Source organism: Ambystoma mexicanum, chromosome 4q, assembly GCF_040938575.1.
Source record: "Ambystoma mexicanum isolate Mex_15411 chromosome 4q, UKY_AmexF1_1, whole genome shotgun sequence".
Classification (NCBI taxonomy): domain Eukaryota; kingdom Metazoa; phylum Chordata; class Amphibia; order Caudata; family Ambystomatidae; genus Ambystoma; species Ambystoma mexicanum.
Genome location: NC_090928.1, coordinates 118,581,904 through 118,602,565, shown reverse-complemented (window position 1 = coordinate 118,602,565; position 20,662 = coordinate 118,581,904). Strand labels below are relative to the sequence as shown.

The 20,662-nt window shown below is 44.8% G+C and overlaps 1 protein-coding gene across 3 annotated transcripts in view; it reads right to left on the bottom strand.

Annotated features, from left to right (window-relative positions):
* The window catches only part of LOC138467526 (zinc finger protein 84-like), a 453,354-nt gene that overhangs the window by 196,111 nt on the left and 236,581 nt on the right, over positions 1-20,662 (bottom strand). For all 3 annotated transcript variants that reach the window (XM_069607629.1, XM_069607631.1, XM_069607630.1), the window contains one exon: positions 5,394-5,498. In XM_069607629.1, the coding sequence (XP_069463730.1) occupies positions 5,394-5,498 (105 nt within the window). The remainder of the gene's footprint in view (positions 1-5,393; positions 5,499-20,662) is intronic.

Below are 20,662 nucleotides of genomic sequence, written 5' to 3'. Positions count from 1 at the left end.
AAGATGGTGGCTGGTAGATAAACGCACATCAACTTGTGCCCTTTGGCAACATCTCTTCCAGAACCGGGAAATAAACTGCCTTCCCCGATCGGAGATTAATATGGATGGAAAAACATGTAGACGAACAACGTTCTCAAGAAATTCCTTGGCTAGGGTGGAGGCTGAAGGCAGCCCTTTCAAGGGAATAAAATGGGCCATCTTGGAGAAGAGGTCTACAATTACCACTATAGTATTAAATCCATGACAAGGAGGTAGGTCAGTTATAAAATCCAGCGATAAAGTGTGCCAAGGTGCCGGTGGGATGTCCAGAGGTCGTAACGGACCGGCTGGTTTTTGCTTTTGACTTTTATTTTGGGCGCATACTGCGCATGTCATCACGAAAGATATTATATCCTTTCGCCAGGAGGGCCACCAGAAATGCCATTTAATTTTTTCTTCAGTCTTAGCGATGCCCGGGTGTCCTTCCATTAGTGTCTCATGATGATGGGCAATAACGAGATCTTGCAAATCCTTTTGAGGCAAGAACAGTCGCCCCTGGAAAAAAGGTAAATCGTTATTAATTGAAAATCTGGGATCTTTCAGGCTCCATTCTTGCAGGGCTGCAGCGTCGAAAAGCAATTTAACTCTAGTTTGAATATCCTCTAGAGTTTGTGAGGAGATCACCCCCAAAATTCTCTGTTCGGGAATAATCGGAACTGGATCTAGAGTTGGGGTAGAATCGCCCATTCCTATTCGAGATAGTGCGTCCGCCTTGCCATTCTTGCAGCTGGGGCGATAGGTGATCACAAAGTCAAATTCTGCAAAGAACAGGGCCCAACGGAGTTGGCGTGAGGATTGAGCTTTGGCCGTTTTTAAGTATTGCAAATTCCTGTGGTCTGTAATTACGGTAACAGTATGTCTTGCGCCGAGAAGATAATGACGCCAAGCCTTGAAAGCTGACTTGATAGCTAATAGTTCTTTATCTGTGATTGCGTAGTTAACTTCTGGAGCTGAGAATTTTCTAGACCAAAAGGCCACATGATGCAGTTGGTTCGAGACTGGGTCCCTCTGTGGTAGAACCGCTCCCATGGCGAAACTAGATGCGTCAGTTTCCACAACGTAAGGGAGATCTGGACGGGGATGTTTTAACACAGGTGCGGAGGTGAATTTAGTTTTTAGTTCCTGAAATGCTTGTTCTGCTTCCGTAGTCCATTCGAAGCATTTGTTTTTCCGTAAGAGGGCTGTGATGGGTTGAACCACTCGAGAAAACTCCGGGATAAACCTTCGATAGAAATTGGCAAAACCAAGCATGCTCTGAACCCCTTTCACAGAACTAGGGGATGGCCATTTGAGGATCGTGTCCACTTTCCGTGAGTCCATTCGAACTCCCTTTGGCGTTAGGACGAAACCAAGAAACTCAACCTCCGTGACGTGAAAAATGCACTTTTCGAGCTTTGCAAATAGTTTGTGCTGGCGTAGTTTCTCCAGGACGGCCTTAACATGTTTTCGGTGATCAGATTCCGAGGAAGAGTACACTAGGATGTCGTCAATATATATGATGGCACAAACATCTATGAGTTCTCGAAAGATTTCATTCATAAAATACTGGAAGGCAGCAGGTGCGTTGCACAACCCGACGGGCATCACTTGGTATTCAAAGAGTCCGTATTTGGTGCGGAAGGCCGTTTACCATTCATCGCCTTCTCTGACGCGCACCAGATGGTAAGCCCCTCTTAAATCCAGCTTGGTAAAGATGCAGGCATCTTTCACCTGGTCCAGGAGTTCAGGGATTAGAGGCAGGGGGTAACGATTCTTAACCGTTATCTGATTTAAGGCGCGATAGTCAATACATGTTCTAAGGTCGCCTTCCTTTTTCGGCACGAAGAACAAAGCTGAAGAAGCCGGTGACTTTGACGGGCGAATAAACCCATTGGCAAGATACTGATCCAAATACTGGCGTAAATGAAGATTCTCTGGTTCGGTAAGGGCATAAATCCTACTACAAGGCGGTTGAGCATTGGGTACCAGATCAATTTGACAATCGTATGGCCGGTGAGGTGGTAAGGTGTTGGCCTGTTCTTTTTGAAAAACATCCTGAAAGTCCTGATACTCAAGTGGTTGTTGTGCTGACACAGAGGTTACTGAGGCTAGACCCACTTGTGGATTTCCGGAATAACAAGTTTGTCTGCAGTTAGGAAAGGTGATACTCTTTGCTCGCCAGTCAATTCGAGGATTATGTGCTTCTAACCAAGGGATCCCCAAGATTACCTAAAATTGTGGAGCCTTGATTACGTCGAACACTATGGTTTCCCTATGACCATCTTGGCCAACCAGTGTAATTTCTGTGGTAGAATGTGTTACCGGCCCAGAGGCAATTTCGGTCCCATCAATCGTGGTAATGACATCTTTGGTGATTTTTGGTCAGAGAGGGAGACCAATCCTGGAAGCCAATTCAAGATCAAAATAGTTCCCAATAGCCCCACTGTCGAGATAGGCCTTTATTCCATGCAATCGTTGAGGCTGCTTTGGATCCACGAGGGTCATTGGCATGATGAAATGCGAGGTCAAAGAGTTTGTCTTCACGCTCGGCAAGCGGACCTCTACGCTTGTCGGGCTTGATCGTTTCCCGAATCAGATTTTGGAAGGTTTTGGTCTGTGGCTCCAACCACCTTCTTGGGTGGTTTTACCGGGCAATTTCGTAGAAAGTGTCCAGACTCTCCGCAATAGAGACATAACTGGTTTTGCCTTCTTCTTTCTCGTTCTTTCTGCGTTAGGGGTCCTTTTACTCCCCCAATTTGCATTGGCTCCGAAGTGTCGGTACTCTTGGGGTTTGTGTGGGTTTTTACCAAAGCCCGAGTTTCAAATCTAGTCCGATCAGTCTTTCTATTCTGGAGTCTATGATCAAGTTGGATCACTAAATCAATGTATTCCTCACAGAGTTGGGGTGGATTCACAATTTGAGCCAGAACGTCTTTTAGCTCTCCACGAAGTCCTCGATGAAACAAGGTGATTCTTTTATTCTCAGGCCACCCAGTTTCCACGATCAGTCTGTTAAATGTGGCGATATAAGATAGGAGGTCTTGGTTCCCTTGACGCAAAGACAGAAGTTCGTTATCCAAGGCTTCACCCTGGGCGTGGCGGGCAAATAATCTCTCCATACTAGCCTGGAAGCGTTGAAAGTCACGAAGGATAGGATCGTCTTGATTTACCAACGGAATAGACCAATCGGCTGCACAGCCGCTGAGATACGATAAAACAAAAGCCACCCTAGTTTGGTCATTAGGGAAGGCCCCAGGTCTACATAAAATGTGTAAACGACATTGGTTCATGAAAACAGTGTATTTCTTGGGGTCCCCTGCAAAATGTTCAGGTGGGGCCAAAGGCATGTTTCCCGGCAGGTTAATTTGCACCGGGTTAGTGGAAGCCATAGGAGTGGGCTCTCTCCCGGAAGCAGGTAATGGCGTTTGTCCAGCCTGATTCTGCAAAAGCTGTTTAGCCAGGTCATCGGTACGTTCTTTGGACAAGATCAGTTCTCTTCGAAGAACGTTGGTTTCTTGGCGGGCGGCGTGAACTTCCGCCCGTAATTCCCCCAATAGTTGGGCCAGTTGGTCTGTTTCGGAAGTCTCCATGGCGCCTGGGTGGGTAATTGTGGGTAGGCTTCGCGTTCTGTAACGCTCACCTGGTTCCCACGGAGGCGCGGGCGTGGTCTGGACGGCAGTGGCCTCTTCGAAGGAGATGTTCAGCACCCTGAAGATGGAGTGGGCTGGGTTCCCAAATCCGGCTTGTCTGGCTCGGATGAATACCCTTGAATACCCTTCTGTGAGCGAAAAGGAAGGGTTAATACTCTGCGGGTTTTGTGTTGATCTCCCGTTCCCCTTCTCACCCTCCTTGCAACCCTTCTGTAATTCCCTGTGGAGACTCACCTTAGGGATTGAAAAGGCGAGCTCTCCATCCTGCTTCTGATGCAGGGGCGCGTTGGGATCCAGTTACGTCACTGGATAGTAAGTTCGAGTTTGCTTGTCTGTTCCGGTAAGTACAGTAAATGTTTATGGCAAGCTTGAGTCTAAACTGTTCCTCTTCTCTTTTGCAGGTAATGGAAGACTCCGGGCTGAGGGCGGTTTCCGTCGAAAACCTGATTTCAGGTGAGTTTTGGTGTAGGCCCACTACTGTCTTTTCCTGTCTCTTTTTCCTTAGGGGCCGGAGTTCGAGAATGCCGAAGAAATGGAGCCGGTACGAGGCAGAAGCTGGGTCCGACCTGTAAGCAGGCAAGTTTTAAAATAGTTAGTTTGCTACGGTTCTTGCATTCACTAATGTGATGTTTGCTTTTTCCCCATAGGGGCCGGGGTGCTGAAATGCCCAAGGAATGGCATCGACCCGAAGGTAAGAAGAATTAGCTTGGCGGGTAAGTGCTTCTTGGTTATTTTCCCCTTCTCACCTTGCTTTCTTCTCTTCGTCTCCCCGTAGGTGCTGGAATGCTGCAGGAGATCCGGATGGGCGTCGCAGAGCCGAAGGAGCCACGTGCAGGTAAGAGAAGTGCGCCGAGATGTATGCGACGCGGTGAGTATTTAAAATGATGTCTTTTGCAGGAACATTGGAGTGCTGAATCCGGAATGCAGCTTTAACAGGTAAGGTTTGTTTTCACCTGTTTCTTCTTCCCTTTTCTATCCTTAGGTGTTTCCAGGATGCTGGCAGGCGTGGTCGAGGACTGGAGCAGGAGCAGGCACGGTGAGCGTCCAGCTGCTATGAGCAGAACAACGCGAAGCGTGGTTTGCTGTCTGGGCGTGGCTTAAATAGCCTTTCAAGTAGTCCCAGGTATGTATCCTTTCACTGAAGGTATGTATCCTGCCACCAGCCACACCCGTGTGGTTAACTAGTTCCTTTTTCATCTGGAAGTTGTAGAATGATCTGCCAGGTAAGAAAATTGCAGCATGGTCTGCCAGGTAAGTTTGCACCAAACACTATTCCTTCCATATCTTGTATGAGCCTGGCGCCGATGGTGCCAGGACTGTTATCCCTTATGAGCCTGACGCCAACGGCGCCAGGACTGAGTCCAAAGAGCCCCTATCTGGGGTGGCTGGGACTTCCCTAGTATACATGTTGCCTGCCTCAGAGGGTGCCGGGCCCTGTCTGGCTCCTTGGAGGTAGGCATCATGACATATTCAGAGGGACAGAAAAGACTTCTTACAATTGATGGAGAAACCTGATTGGTGAAGCCCACATTCAAACCCATGCTATTAATTCTAACTGCACAGATTAACTGCACAAAGGCTTTGAACCCAAAATCAACACTGGTTCATTTTCTCATACCAACATTTTGAAACTTTATATGTTTCTTTGTGACTGTGTGGGTAGATGTACTACTGTCTGTAACTTACTCCCATTTTGGGAGCTCCACTTAAGCAGTTCTCACTTACCTGGCAAATAAATATCCTGTGTTCTGTTTGCATCTGTTTCCATGTGACACAAATCTTGCTTTTCCTTAACACTTAAGGAAAAGATGGAAGTGGCAATGACAGGACCTACAAGTAAATTTTAAGAAATATGTTATTTATTTTCCAAATTGCCTAAATGAACAAAGAGCCAAACATGGGAAGAGAAAAAGATTGAATCCAACGGCTTCAAATGCAAAGAGCAGAAATGCCTGGGGTGTTCAAGTGAAGACAGTTATAGCAATTGCCAAACAATTAGAGAAATGCTGCGTTTTCCAACCCTAAACGCACCTAGTGATAATGTGGGGGCACGTATGGGATACAGCCAACAGTAGTTGAGTGAAAGGCTTGCAAAAATCACTATTTATTAATTCATACTACTGATTATAACAAAGACCAATCTCTAAGGCTGGGAAATGTGGTGAGGTACATCAGGGATCAGGAGTGGCCACTTGTTCTGTGATGCCAATCCTGGAGGTGGGACATAGAATCCCAGTCCTTGGCCTCTGTTTTCAGGCCATCCACATACCTGCAAACCACAGGTCTGACCTATATTTGGATGATAATGACAGATGTCCCTCACAAGTCCAGATGACAACTCCCACTTGTGAGGGTGAAGCAGCTGCAGGGAGGGAAGGCATGCATGCCAACACGGTCCAAGGAGAAGACTGTGATCTCCTCTAGGGATTAGGGATGCATGAAGGGCAGTGGGAAACCATGAACACCTGTAAGAAGCCGTCCAAGGCAAGACAGACCCATTCCCACAGACTACGGAGAGCAATGACAGAGTCAGGCAACTGCTATGACAGGGCAATCTGATTTCAAGATGAAGCCATGTAATTTGTAACCTTGCCCCGTTTAGCTTAGGCTACCCACAAATAATCCAAAACGGCTACTGTTGACGGGTTGGGGTAGTGCTTAGGATGAACATTCAATCCGCAGCTTGGGACATAAAGCATGCACCAGTGTCCCCCAACTAAACCCTTAGTGCCTCAATCTACAATTGAAGTATGAAAGGGGCAGCGGCTGCACCAGATTGTGGGAGACTGGAGAGGAGGAGGCAGTGCAGGAATAATTGAGAGAGCAGGATTTAGAGTGGGTGAAGGAGATAAGTGAATAGAAGCCATCAAAGAAGGGCAAGACCAAGTGGAGGAAGGGGGAAAGAGTTGAAAGGAAAGGTTGGCGTTAGAGGAAGAAAAGATAAGGAAGCAAAAAGGAAGACTTGCCAGGAGAGGTTGACAATTTAGAAGGGTCAGAGGATGAAGGCGAGAATGGTGACACCTGAGGAGGTTGAAGAAGAGAAGAGGCGTGAGAAAGGAGGACAGCAACAAGAAATTGAGAGATTGGAGACAGAGAAGGGTCATAGAGGAGGAGGAAGGGAACATAGAGGTCCCATGTATAGAATATGTATTGACCGAGCCAGGGGTCAAAACAGAGGGGGTGCTGAAGAGTAGGTGGCAGAACCAGTCAAACCTAAGTTAGGGTGCAGCTAAAGCACACATGCTAAAAAGAGACAATCCTTGTTGAATTGAGTCCAAAGTTATGAAGGGCCACTACCTAAAGACCTATGAGAGAAAGGAAGGAAGTGAGAGTTATATGCTGGTTGGAGTCATATTCCAGATTCAGACAAAGACAGTTTGAGAAACCACGGACCTGAGACAGATTGGCATATGGACCATAGAGATCTTGTATTTACACGGAGCCAAGTTGGCTAACTGACCCAGTTAAGGCACCGCCCTTGCTGCTGCGCTACAATAACAACGGCCAGAAAATCAACCCAGAACAAACAGAAAATAGACTCATCTGCAACCACTTCCCGGGAGGACCAACATGTGTCAGCAGCTGCTGGCATGGGTGCCAAATACCCCAACCACAAGAAGAATGACTGACATTATGACTCGATCAGGAGTGTGTACCTTGACCACAAACCCATGCCTTATAGAACTCTTATAGAAGCGTCAGGACCACAGTTCTTAACCCAAATTGCTATTACACGGCCTTATGTTTGCATTGGACCTTCCTTGCTGTTATCGGAAGATATGGCTTGTTTAAGGTACTCCTATACCAGGTGTTGTGTACAATAAATCCTCTTCTGATACGGGAACAGTGATGTCCGAGCCTTCCTAGGATCCCTCAAGTTGTGACATTATAGAGTTAAATCTTAATTTAGCAGTGATAGACAGCATAAACATGGTAGCTGTATGTTTAGACAACTAGGATAGTTTCCAGCCAAAAGCCTCATAGCAATACAGTGGGCCTCATTACGAGTTTGGAGGTAACCATGGCGCTTTTAGCACCATGGCTGCCTCCAAACCCTTACCGATTCAGCCTTGGTGAATGGAGCTATTACCGCCCCATTCCAAGGTTGGCGGGGGCGGTAATTCCCCATTCACCAGGGCCCTTCCCCATTCCCATTGAGCCCCTATAGGGCTCAATGGGAATGGGGAAGGCGCTAATAACGGTACCGCTAATTCCGGTACCGTTATTAGCTCCAAAGTCCCTTTGCGGGTCCTGTCCTTAACGCCTGGTAGAACCAGGCGTTAAGGGAGGACCCGCAAATGGACCTTGGAATAGGGCGGTAAGGGATTACCGGCACCGGTGCCCTTACCGGTGCTGGCAATCCCTTAGCGCCGGGGTCGTAATGAGGCCCAGTGTTCTGCTAGTAGACCCTCTTTTATGGCATTATGGCTTAATGCGAAGCAAGGCTGGTACACTACTAAACAAAATAGAGTAATACAAAACAAGAAGTAAAATGATGTGGGAGCAGTGGTGTAGGCTTGGGCTCGGTGCTTACCGATTTTTCGCTACCACCCGATACGTACTCACTGCACACTGATGAACTCATGCTACACATGGCAAATATGTTTATGGAGTTGGCTTACTCTTGGAAACTTCTTTAGATATAAATCGCATTATGGATTTACAAGTATTCTAGCCTCCACTTTTGTTATTTATTGCACACAGAGATGATACTCTTTTTTTGTTTTGTGAATGGAACTGTTGATGTCAGCTCGACATTTGTCTTTACGCTATGCTTACTCGTCCAGTTAGTTCAGTAGGGTTATTTCTGGACTATTCCTTTATTACTTATGAGATTATTGTGCCTATTGTGGGTGAAGACACTTTACATTGGGCTTGTTTTCTTTGTTACTAATGTCTTGATTTTTAGAAATAAAACCCTAACTACGAGATGTACAAAAAACATACAGGCAATATAACAGTGTGTAATTTTTGAATGTTGTGAATGTGAAACAAAACCCACAACAAACTGGCTACCATCCCTGAAGAGGTGCTTGGGCACATCTGGAGCCCATCACTCCTAAAAACAGACTAGCAATTGGCTCACAATCTTCATCTTATTTTAGTCCTAAACACTTCTCGCTCAAATCACCAGTTTAGTGATCTCACACAGCCAAACAAGCACTATATCTCACATTCCTGTTCAATCTATTACCATAGAAACGATCCATATGGCTACCAACCCCTTCCCCTTCCGGCCATTTTCCATTTCACTACCACCGACAAAGATCTGATCCCGCAGGCACAGGCCTAATAGGTTCTTCAGGCACTCCACTGCACAGAGAGACAGGTGCGGTATAACATAACTACTTACATAGACCCAACAAAAAGCACATGCAGGAACAACAATGAACTAGCATAAAAAGTAACACAGATTAGCACAAACACAGACTTAAAGACCCTCACCCCACCCTCATGTTCGGCCAGTAAGCAAAGAAAAGTGTCATCTCTGATCCAAAATACAGCAAGATTCCCTGTAGGAGATCTTGATTTAGATATTGAACACTTCTGAGCTCACACAACATTTAGTGCCAAAACAGCAACTAATGTTCATACACTTGCATCAACAAAGGTATCAAAAAGAGAAGCATTGACTGGAGTCATAATACCAGGAATTGAACAATTAGGATAGCTGGTTTGCAATAAAACATTACAAGTTCTTCCTCTTTTTATGACCGTTGACCTTGCTTACATTTTGAGGATGTAGCAAAACAGTACACGTTCAGCAAGACGGTTAGAGAGCAGCATGGATAATGCATACGTGATATCAAAAAGTGTGCACAATTAGCAGACACATCTGACATGGCCCTTGTTAAGGACTGATTGAAAACCACCCACTGTTAGAAGAGGACCCATCCGAAGATCCTCACCCGTTTTGAGAGGAGCCAATGACAAAACAACCGTATACACCTATTATATGCAGCCACGCCTCACTGATGAAGCCCAATAAGATAGAAACATGTCTCTGGGGTTGCTGGTGGGTCTTCTGTTCTTGTTCAGAGAACAATACCCTGGCATTTCAGTCCCGCTCATGGGCATGATCAGACCGATAACCAACTTGATAGTTATCCTCGGATAAGGTGAAGAGAGCTAAAACAATATTGTAGACATCCGCGAGGGGTCACCATCCCATTTAATAAGTTCTTAGGCATTGTTTGTTCTATGTAAAGGAACTCTCACACTTTTGGAAGAGGCCATGTTTATTTTTGTTAAGGAACCTGCGAGAGCGTATTAATTGAGGAACCAATAAATGAGACACGGTCTTATCCATTGTAATGCGGATGAAACAGTCCAGATAACATAACAGCATACAAATGTTTAGAATAGACTTCTTATGGGGGTCCCACCCAAAAGGAAAATATTTTCTGAGTGGACATTTCTGGATCAGAGGCAGCAATATGGGTGACAAATATCAGATATGCATAAGTAATAGGCACTAATAGCAAGCAAAAATAATGTAGGTGAAGTAGATACATAATACAAATAGCTCAGAAAAATTACTACTCAAAATGATACAGTAAAATGAAGTTTATAGAATATAGCTAAACTAAACATGAAGAATGAAAAAGAATCCAATGTTAATAATTCATAAAAATATATAAAGTAGATGAGATATGATTATTCGCTCCCTCTTTCTTTTGCTGTAGCACTCAGCTGCCTGTTCTTTGTGTTTTCTTGTTGTACTGATTTTTTTCTTTGTCAAGAAATACAAATAAAAAGACTTTAAAAAAGAATACATAAAGTAAGTCAAAACCAAAAGAAAACCATGTTTGGCTATGAACAGAACATTGCATTTATTTTGTATTATGTTTTTCGGTTCAAAATAAACCTTTCACAGTAATACAACATATATAAAATTTAGCAACAAACATACACTTATAATGTATGAATCCTGGTACAATAAATTAAACAACAATTTTTAAGATACCATTACGCAATAAAGGATAAAATAACCTTTACAGGTCTAATAACAGCAAGACACAACGAAGTATGGTTACCAGAAAGTATTATAAGCCAAAACTGGTAATTAGATAAAGAATCAACATTGTGAAGACATGTACCAATAAATGCATTTGAGAGCAACAGCACCAACAAAATCACAAAGTATACGTTTACAGGATTCCGGACAGGCCAAGAATTGACGGATCCGGCTTCGCATGATCGGCAAATGCTGGCTAGACCAGACAATCTTGATTTCACCTGCAAACAAGATGCTCAGTCAAAATCCTAAGATCTCTCTATAGCGTGCATCTGGAAATGTATGTAAGTTGCTAGATAACCCTGCTTCTTTACCTCCGTCACAAGGTGTTGATATAGCTTATATCTGGTGATACCATCCAGAGTAATTATCCAATCTAACTCCCAAAGCTTCTTCTTTGCAAACCTTTGATTAGGCATAACATTGTTACAATCAGGAGAACAATTTAGAACAGACAAATGTAGCGGAGGTTTGAAATGGTGCTTGTGAGCATGGGTGAGATCCCCACATTTTGAAAATATGCCTTTACTGATATGTAATTGAAAAATAAGGGTACTGATGGGGAATGCAGCAGTGAGGCGATTCCCAATATGATACCAAATTAAAATAAAACAGAAAATCCCCATTCCAACTAATAGTAACTATTTTTTAACGCAAACTAATAGATTTTGTGATTTTTATTTTTATTTTAAAATGCCTTTATTTTAACTGTTAACATCACTTTTAATGTAAAATCAGGTATTAGTACCTCTTCATTTTCTATCCATGTTATACTTCACAAGACATTATTAGGCAATATACTGAAAGGAGGGGGGGCTTTGCAATTTGGCCCAGGCACAAATTAAAAACTCTGACCGAGTGGTGGGTAGTGGCTTACAGCTATAGCACTAAAGGCTTACAAACCAGGCTGGTAACTGCCAAATTCCCTTAAAAAACTACAAACAAAGATGGTTGTTGGGAGCATTGTAAAAGGGGTTCAGTGGACTGCATTCACTGCATTGTGAGTGTGCGTGTGAGACTAGCCAGCAAGATTATAGGAAGGAGTGTTGGAGGTGAACGTGAAGTGGTTGTGAGAGTGAATGGAGTGTGACTGGGGAAGATGGGAGGAAGGAGTAGTAGTGTTGTGGGAAGAGGAGTAGTTTGGAGGAGTGGGTAGTAGTGCAGAGGGAGTAGTAGTCTGAAGGAGGGAGTACTAACATTAAAGTATGTAGGCAGGTACTAGTAAGAGTATGATCAATTGGATGAGCATAGGAGGAAGATGCAAGGAGTACAAAGAGTGAAGGTGAGTGGAGTTGGGAGCAGGAGAGTAGAGACAGGAGAGTAGAGAGAGGAGAGTAGTAAATAGGGATAGTTGGAGAAACATTAAGGTGCACGAGAAAGGAGTGTCTGAAGGAAGTGGTAGTCAGAAACCAACAGCCAGTATAGGTTTTGAAGTCCCTGACTGAGTTTAGATTGAAAATGATATTGCCTTTAGATGGATCCAAATAGCAAGACTAGAAATTAGACTATATGCGTCAATATTTTACTAACCTGGAGAGTAGGGATACTTAGGCTAAGAAGGATTGGTGCTTTTAAGACGAGCGGGAGAGAGATGGACAGCCCTACAGTCCTGAGAAATTATTCAAACCACTTCTGAACGGCTACCTCAGCTTTGAAATATTTCACATTACTATGTGCATCATGCATCAGTAGGAAAAGAACAGTGGTCATCCAGGAGGGCTAAACTTTAAAATATGGAAACCAAACAAAAGTCAAAACAACTGAAATGTAAAAACATCAAATTACAATTGAGGAGTAAAAACAATATTCTAATAATAGGATTGTCGGTGGAGAGGATCAATCCCAGCTCCTGCAGTGTCTAGTTTAGAGAAGGGTGTTCTTAACACTAGTCCACCAACATTGGGATGTGAGTTGTGCCTAAGTGCACATGAACCTATGGTCGCCAATGCCCTTAAAATGGAACCTATGGTCCGGCTGAATGACTGCAACTCCCACAATACACATGACAGAGAACTCAACGCCCAGGAATGGAACAACCAGCCATGATTATCTAAGCCCCTCAGACTGTATTTATAAAGTTCAAATTGCGGGGTAAAGGGACAGATGAGCAGTGGTTTGACAGACACAAGTCACTGTAGTCGAAAAGGTGTGCAGGGAGGAAGGAAAAGGGAGACAATCAACATCTGGCAACTTGCAGCTGGAAAACTATCATATGCAAGCAGTGTGATGGGGATGACCGATGCCACAGCACTAGTACTGTGCTGTCCACAGCGGACCCTGTCAGAACTTGAAACAACACTCTTGACAAAAGGGTTACACATTGTACTAATTTAGAGGTAGACATTATGAGATCGTGTCCTCACAAATGTTAATGAAGTCTATTTTAGGCTTCATCTACAAAACATTTTGTTGGCTAAATGGCGATAAGACTTTTGAAAGTATATTCATTCCTCCCCCTTATGCTAAATGCAGGTATATACATTAGCAGAAAGCGCATCTTTAAAATAAAAGGAAAACTGCTTTCCTCATCTAGGGGGAAGGTGGATTTTGACAGGTGGATGGACTATAGTGCCTGTCTTGAGACAGTGGGAGGGCAATGTAATCGGTAGAGTTAGGAACCCCCATTATAAGCAGAAAATAATTATATGGCAACAGTGAAAATGCCACAACCAAACAGCCAAGGGCAACAGGAAAGAATACATAAGCGACAAAATAAAGATGGCAGCATCCAACAGATATATCCACCATGAAAGACTTTGTTTTGTAAAATCCCAACACTCAACAATGCAATGACTATTGTGAACAGGGCCGGTCTTTGCATCAGGCAGCCCAGGTGGCTGCCTGACGTCAGTCTGCCTCTAGGGGGCGCTGCACCAGCAGTCCACAGTACCAGTGCTAGAATACACGTGTAGCACGTTCGTTTCCTAACATTATAAAAATTAATGTGCCTGTTCATTTTTATAATGTTAGGAAACAAACGTGTTTCACGTGTATTCTACCATTGGCACTGCTGCAGGCTGTGGCCTTGGTCAGGGCAGTTTCTAGTCCATTTGGTGCCCAGGGCGAAACACTAGGAATGCACTCCCCCGCACCACATCCCATGCGCCACTCCCACCACACCCCGCGCTCCACTCCCCCCGCGCCCCACGCACCACTCCCACCGCATCCCACTGCACCCTGCACGCCATTCCCAAACTACACCGTTATGGAACTCCTACCCAAAGTCAAACAGTCCGTCGCACAAGGAATGAATTGCCATTTGCAACGGTGGGCCACTTTTCACTGGTGCCCAAAACAATGTTATGCCCCAGTCCCACTTAGGCTGCAGATAATGAGGAATGGGCACACCAAGGGACCACGAATATGGCATAGGATGCAGTATATACAACCAACAAAGAACACAAGATGCTGAAGGGGGTTTGGAGGCAACCTAAGCCAAAAGAGCAATGACAAGGAGACACCTGAACTCAATAAACAATCACTTTAACATTGTTTGAGTGGGAATCAAGTGTATGCTTTGATACAGTAAAGTCTTGACTGTTGTAAGGATACATGGACCAGGATTCTTTATTTATTCATGCAATGTTTGTCGGGTACCTGCATATTTATTTATTTATGCAATGTGTGTTGGATACAGGTATCCGACAAACATTCCATAAATAAATAAATTATCCGTCTCCATGTACCCGACAAACAGTGCATAAATAAATAAATAAATAAGCCGGTTCGTGGCTTCAGGGACCGGGGCAATTGCACCCCGGGCGGTTGCCGCATCACCCGGGCCAAGAAACGAACCTGGCCTCGGCCCTCAGGCAGGGCAGGGCAATTGGCAAATAAATTAGCAACATTTGTTGCTTTATTACCTTCTCCCCGGCTCCGGGTGGTGCTGGCGCCGCTGGCGCCAGCCAGGCCCATGGGCGCACGTGTGGCGTGCCCTCCTCCAGGTTATGGGCGCACACTGACACTGAAGTGTGGATCGATTGAGGCTGGCTGGTGTTGTCGGCCCCAGCCATTACAGAAAAGAGGAGCGATTGGATCACTAAATCCTGAAGTTGTTCCCATCACAAGCACACACTGCCAAGCAGCAGCAGAATCAGCAAATACTGTTGCCGCATCCTGCCCTCGCTGATTGGGCCTTGTTTCAGGAAATCCGGCAGTAACTGCAGCCTGCCGAGGCAAGCACACTTTGTTCCTCCTGCTCCCGTCCTCGCAGGTGAGGCCTATTGCTGCATAGGTGTTTTATTTATTTTAAAATGGTATTGCGGAGATGACTGGGCCAACCAAGAACGGCCTCTGGAGGCCACAAAGCTAGACACTTTTGTCAAGGCTCAAGTAGTCATGAAAAAGGAAGCGAGCACTGGTGGTGGACTCTCCTCAGGAGATCAAAAGGCCAGTTCTCGGAAGACCTGTGCAGAGTGTCACCGTCAGCAGATCTTAGACAGTTGCACGTTCCATCGGGGTTGGATTGGTCCATTCGGCCATGGCCAGGGCAAAATCACTTCAAGGGCGAGGCCCTGGGGGCCGGTACCACACTTGGGCCGGATTGGGGGTTACTACGCCCCCTAGTTCCCACTCCCAAGCATATTGTTCGTTGTTCCCTCTTTCCTGGGCATGCACTGCTGACTTTATTTTAGTGCAAGAGTTTCATACATTTCACTGTTCGCTCAGACTTGTCTTTTACTCTTCTTTGTCGTTGTGCTTCTTTTGTTTGGAACAGCAATCACGCTAGTCTAACGAGATAAACAAACACCTACACAAACGCGCCTTGTGAATGATGGTGTGAAGGATGGATGCAGGTGCTGGACCAAAAGCTGAGCGAAGTCTGCACAGCAGCTGGTTTGGGAAAGTGACTCAGCAAATACAGTAGAAACTGTCTCCGTGGATGGTTGGTCCGTCTTCCGTATAATGCAAATGCCGAGACTTGCAGGATGCATGCTTCACTTTCTTTGTTCCATTGGGGGCGACATGCTGTAGCATCAATTCATGGCCTTTAAAATACCCCGCACGGTGCATCTTCCGATCTCCTTTAACACAAACGCTGGGAAATGGCCATGACTAGTTAACGCTACATTAATCAAAGCCAGGTCTCTAAATAATGGTTCAAGTGTTGGGGAATCACCTGCTCACACTTTCTGTCGTGTGACCAACCAGTGCGCAAAAGGTGTTTTAGAGCGTGGGGCTCTTGATGCCATCCATTTCTGCATTTGATACACCAGCAGCTAAACACACCGTGGGGAGATAGCACCTTCTGCATAGTCCATTTCTCTCCCAAGCTCGGGACAATGTTCTTTACCATAATGGAGAATGTCAAAAAGCGCAGGGCTGCAAGGCTGGGGAGTGAGGGTGGAGGGCAAAGCGCACTACGCTTGGGGTACACTGGAGATGCTTCCCCTGATACCCGCAGTACTCCAAGTCCCTTGAAATGAAATTTGTCTATACACTGCACAATGTGCAAAGGCCGCTGTTATTCAAGCAGCACACAACTAGTAATTTGCAAAAAGTAAACTTAACGAGTCCCAAGGAAAGGTTGCCTTCCACCCTTTAAGAATTTGATTGTTTTTGTTTTTATGTTGGGATGGTAGACATCGTTTCTCTTTGCGATCTTACAGTTTCATGGTGCTGGCGGGAGCTAAAATTAGTGATCACGAAGGAAACATTTAAGAATTGTGAGAGTTCATGAGCCTGAGTGAAACAAACCCCAACACTCGAACTGCCATTTCTCTGTCGCGGTAATGCACTGCAGTGTGTTTCAATGTAAAGTCCACATTGTAATGTCATAATTTTAGAACGCCACCTCTCCAACATTAACATTGGGAGCTATGTTGAATTGTACATGCATGCCAACTCTCTGCATATGTTTAAAGTAGACTTTACCACTCACATGGAGTAGTGATATTGTTTACGTGTTTCCTTCCTAAATATATTTAACTTCCAGTGAAATATTGGATGCAATACATGTTGCATAAATGCATGTATTTCAATGCTGAGAAAGACGGGCTTGTACAGCTATCGGTGGGTATGTTGCTGGTGATTGTTCTTGGAGGTTCGAGTAACTCTGTTGAAGACCAGTTCATCACCTTTTAATAGTGGCTAAATGTTTGAGGTCATACGAATGACATTAGTGTAGATCTGAAATTGTCGATTCTCTGACCTGAGTCACAGCAGCAAACGGGCTATTGTTACTAAAAATGAAGAGCAAAAGCAGACTAACATAACCAGGCCTGTTCGGGTTTGACCCTCTTATTGCTGTTTTCTGAGGTTCATGAAATTCAGCAGATGCCAGCATTGACAATTTTGTTAACTCATAGTCCCCACTACCGCTGCTCAGCCCATGACACATGCATGAGATCACAGATCGGGCGAGGGGGGGCACCAACGATGCTTCCCGCCTGGGGTGCAATCTGTTGTAAGACCGGCCCTGATTGTCAAGGGTGTTCAACTCACGCCTGTTGGTGAAGGTATGATTGGTGCGAAGGGTGGATCTGGGCTGGGTACTGGTGAAGAATTCTGCCAAGGTCTTCGAGTAGGGGGCAATGGAAAAATTACATGCTTCTGATGAGAGTACTTTGGATACATACATCGTCTAATGAGCGTGTTGACATACTGGTGTGTGTTGTTTGTTTGTATGTATGTGGGATATGTAATAAAATAGATCGCTTTGCTAACTTTTTTAAAGCCATGCTAGAGGAAGAGAGGAAATAAAACAGTTAGCTGGTGTCCAGACATTTGGTCGACCTAAAACTGGTCGAATGACATTTGGTCGACGCAATTTGGTCGAAAACCAAAAGGTCGAATTTTTAGTATTGGGCAACTGCATTCATACATGTACAAACTTGCAAGATTTGAACAAGGTCACGTTAGTTGATGGCTATCGTATCCATAGTAGTAATTAAATGTTCACCACAGTGTGAAATACCAGTTTGTTCTCCACTTTGGATTGATTACCAGCTTATAATCGGGTGGTGCTGCATCCAGAGTCGGGCTTTTAGCTTTATCTGTAACTAAGGTGCCCATCAATAAAAATCCCTCTGTTTGTTCTGGCACCGATTTCACAGTTTCACAGTGAATAATGGAAAATCTGTTTGGTGGGCTCAAAGGAGTCACCTGTTTCAAAGACAAAATGTTCAGAGAATGAAGTGGAACTTGATGTTCTAGTTTACAAAGTCATGGATACATTGGTGTATTAATGACAGTGAGAGTGGCAAAGTGCAAGATCAAGATACACTAGATGTTGATGTGGCAGGATTGGCAGGATGGTTATGCTATGGTAAGCTGCATTGGGCTCTCAAACATTTAGGCCTCAATATCCTCCATGTTGCCTTTGCTTGAAGGCCTCCCTATGCCTCCCGCTGCACTCGGCTCATCTGATATGTCCAAAACCCTCCTGGTACAGATTAGACCAAGACCCTGTAACAAGGCAGAGGGGAAATGCCAGACCTTCTCTTCAAGTAGCTTTCTACAAGTATAGCATTAGCGCCATTTATATGGTAGATAACAGAGTTTCTGTGAATGTGACTAAGAGTTGATTTGCCATTTCATTTATTTGTCGTCTCTCTATCTACACCCCCTGGTATATTTTGTTTTCGTCTGTGTATATAAAAGATAGCTGCACCGCAGATATTTTTAGCTCTGTCTGTCACTTTCATAGTGTCGGTCAAGCTTCTAGTGGTTATTGTCATTAGGCACTGTTTGCTGGCTCCAGTGTAGAGATATATACTCAAACTAAATGCCCACTAGTGAGATTAGTGCCTCAGGCTTTTCCTGGGCATAGTTATTTCTGATGCCATCTCTGAGAGACCAATAGGGTTACAAGTATCGAGTACAGCGATCTTGGCAGACAAGCTAAAAACAAACAGTTCGATACCCCACTGTAGTTTATCAGACCAGCATACTGCAGATACGAAAAGCACTGGCAGGGTGCCCGACATAGCCCACAACTCCCTCATGTCCCTCAGTGAAGATCTGCACATTTTAAAGGGCCTTTTTTTTCAAACAACCTATCTACCGTGTACATTTTCTTAATGTCGGTTTGTCATGTTGATTAAAACTGCTTCTGTTTCTACTGCTGTTAATTTTGTATTAATTTTTTTATAGCATTTTTGACGGTGATGCTTTGATTCTTATTCGTCACGTTAGGTTTTACCATTTTATGTTGCTGTTCGTTTTGCTTCTCACACTGTTTTCAGTGAAGATGACGTTTTTATCCTCATTGTGTTTTTCTTGTGATTCAGGCCTATGTCCCCCCTGTGTGACCCCACAGTCTATGTTTGGTGTTTGCAAACTAATGGGACATGCTACTGTCTCCAGATTCAGTGAGTTTCAGAATCACTGCACCCGTGGGTAATGTGTGCTGCCACATAACCACGATTTGTGACCTTGGTGGGTGTACAGTTTGGGGGTCCAGGTGTGTTGTCGAATGGGCCCCAGGATTAGCCGCTGGTTCTGATGCATTTGCCCCCTGTTGTCAATAAAAAGTTCTTTCTCCGCGGGTCGTTGCTGTAGGATTATTGTACATTCCTGGGGCTGGCGTTTCCATGGTTGCAGCTGATTGTGTTGCTTTGTGTTTGTCCTCCGCTGCAGTGTTATTTTTGATTTTCTCCATGCCATGGTTTGCTTTTGCCACTCAATCAAAAGGTCACTGTGGTACGCCATTACCACACATATATCATTGGCCTACTCCAGACGTCTTTAAATTGCTGCCTGCAGGCCTGCCTTGTTTTGGGGATTTCCATATTCCCTTGGGGTTACTTGTCATTGTGATTTTTGGTTGATGAATTGACTTTGTATTTTATTTCTCGATTTATTGAGGGCATTGTCAAGATTTTATGCTACTGTTCACCAGCACCGCTTCCATGCTACAGACAAATTAGTACACAGACATACCTACATGCTTTGCTACCTTGCTCGGGTGGGGGGGCGGTTAGTGATTGACAACACAATTATAAACCACATTTTCATGATTGGCCCCCCCTTCGTTACTTTATCTACTACAACACTCAGTCTTGCGGTCTATATATTTTTATTTTCTCACGGCTAAGGAGGAGATGCGGTTTAAGGTGGTTGCTTTGTTCATTTTCTGTCTTACTAGATCTTTATATTTCGCAACCTCTATCAATCCTTGCTTGCTCCTGTCTCTCCACTGTACCACCTTTCCTGTTTCACTTTACGCTGTCACCACCAGTAAGTACCAATTACCGGAAGGTTGTGTGCACCACCCTTCTTGACCTGCAGTACTTGTAGTGCCTGCAGGCCCATCACCCTCTTTGTCTCCCTGCTCTTTCTATTCCTAGACTTAGCAATGGGCTTTGAGCTTTCCAAAACACCACTTACACCTGCAGTAGGGTCCGATGCCTCCTTTGTATTTTCAACTTATGGGGCGTTCACCTGTAAATATTTGAAAGACGAATTTTTTTACTCTGGTTCAAAAGGAGTTTCAGTGGCCACTGGAGGGCTCCTTTCATATGGATCATCTTGTTGTCTTAAGCGGGACCTTGGAACAAAGAAAGTCGAAAGTGTCAGATGGTCATTGGTCAGCCTATTTCGTCTGGTATAATGAAGCAATGATCAGATTAAATGACAGTCATACTAGCTCGCTAAGGAATTCTCAGGCTAGGCTAGAGAAGGTATTAGAACAATACAAGCATCCCTCCAAGGCCGGCCAGCCAAACAGTAAACATGCTTGCTAAACTGGCCTCTACTCAAGTGTTTCTGCAGACACAGTTCAAGACTCCCCTTCAGAAGTCCCTACAGCGCCACCTGTTGACCTTTTAGATCAACTGCCACCATTTTCGCCTCTCCTGATTGCCCTGATACCACCTACTCTGCATCAGAGGGACCCACCACCACCTATACCACAGCGAACTATCATGACAGCCCAGCCACCCACCACCACCACCACCACCCTCCCCTGCCTCTCACCCCTGTGCCTGCACCATCTCATCTTCCTCTCCCAACACAACCTCTCTGTCCACTCTGA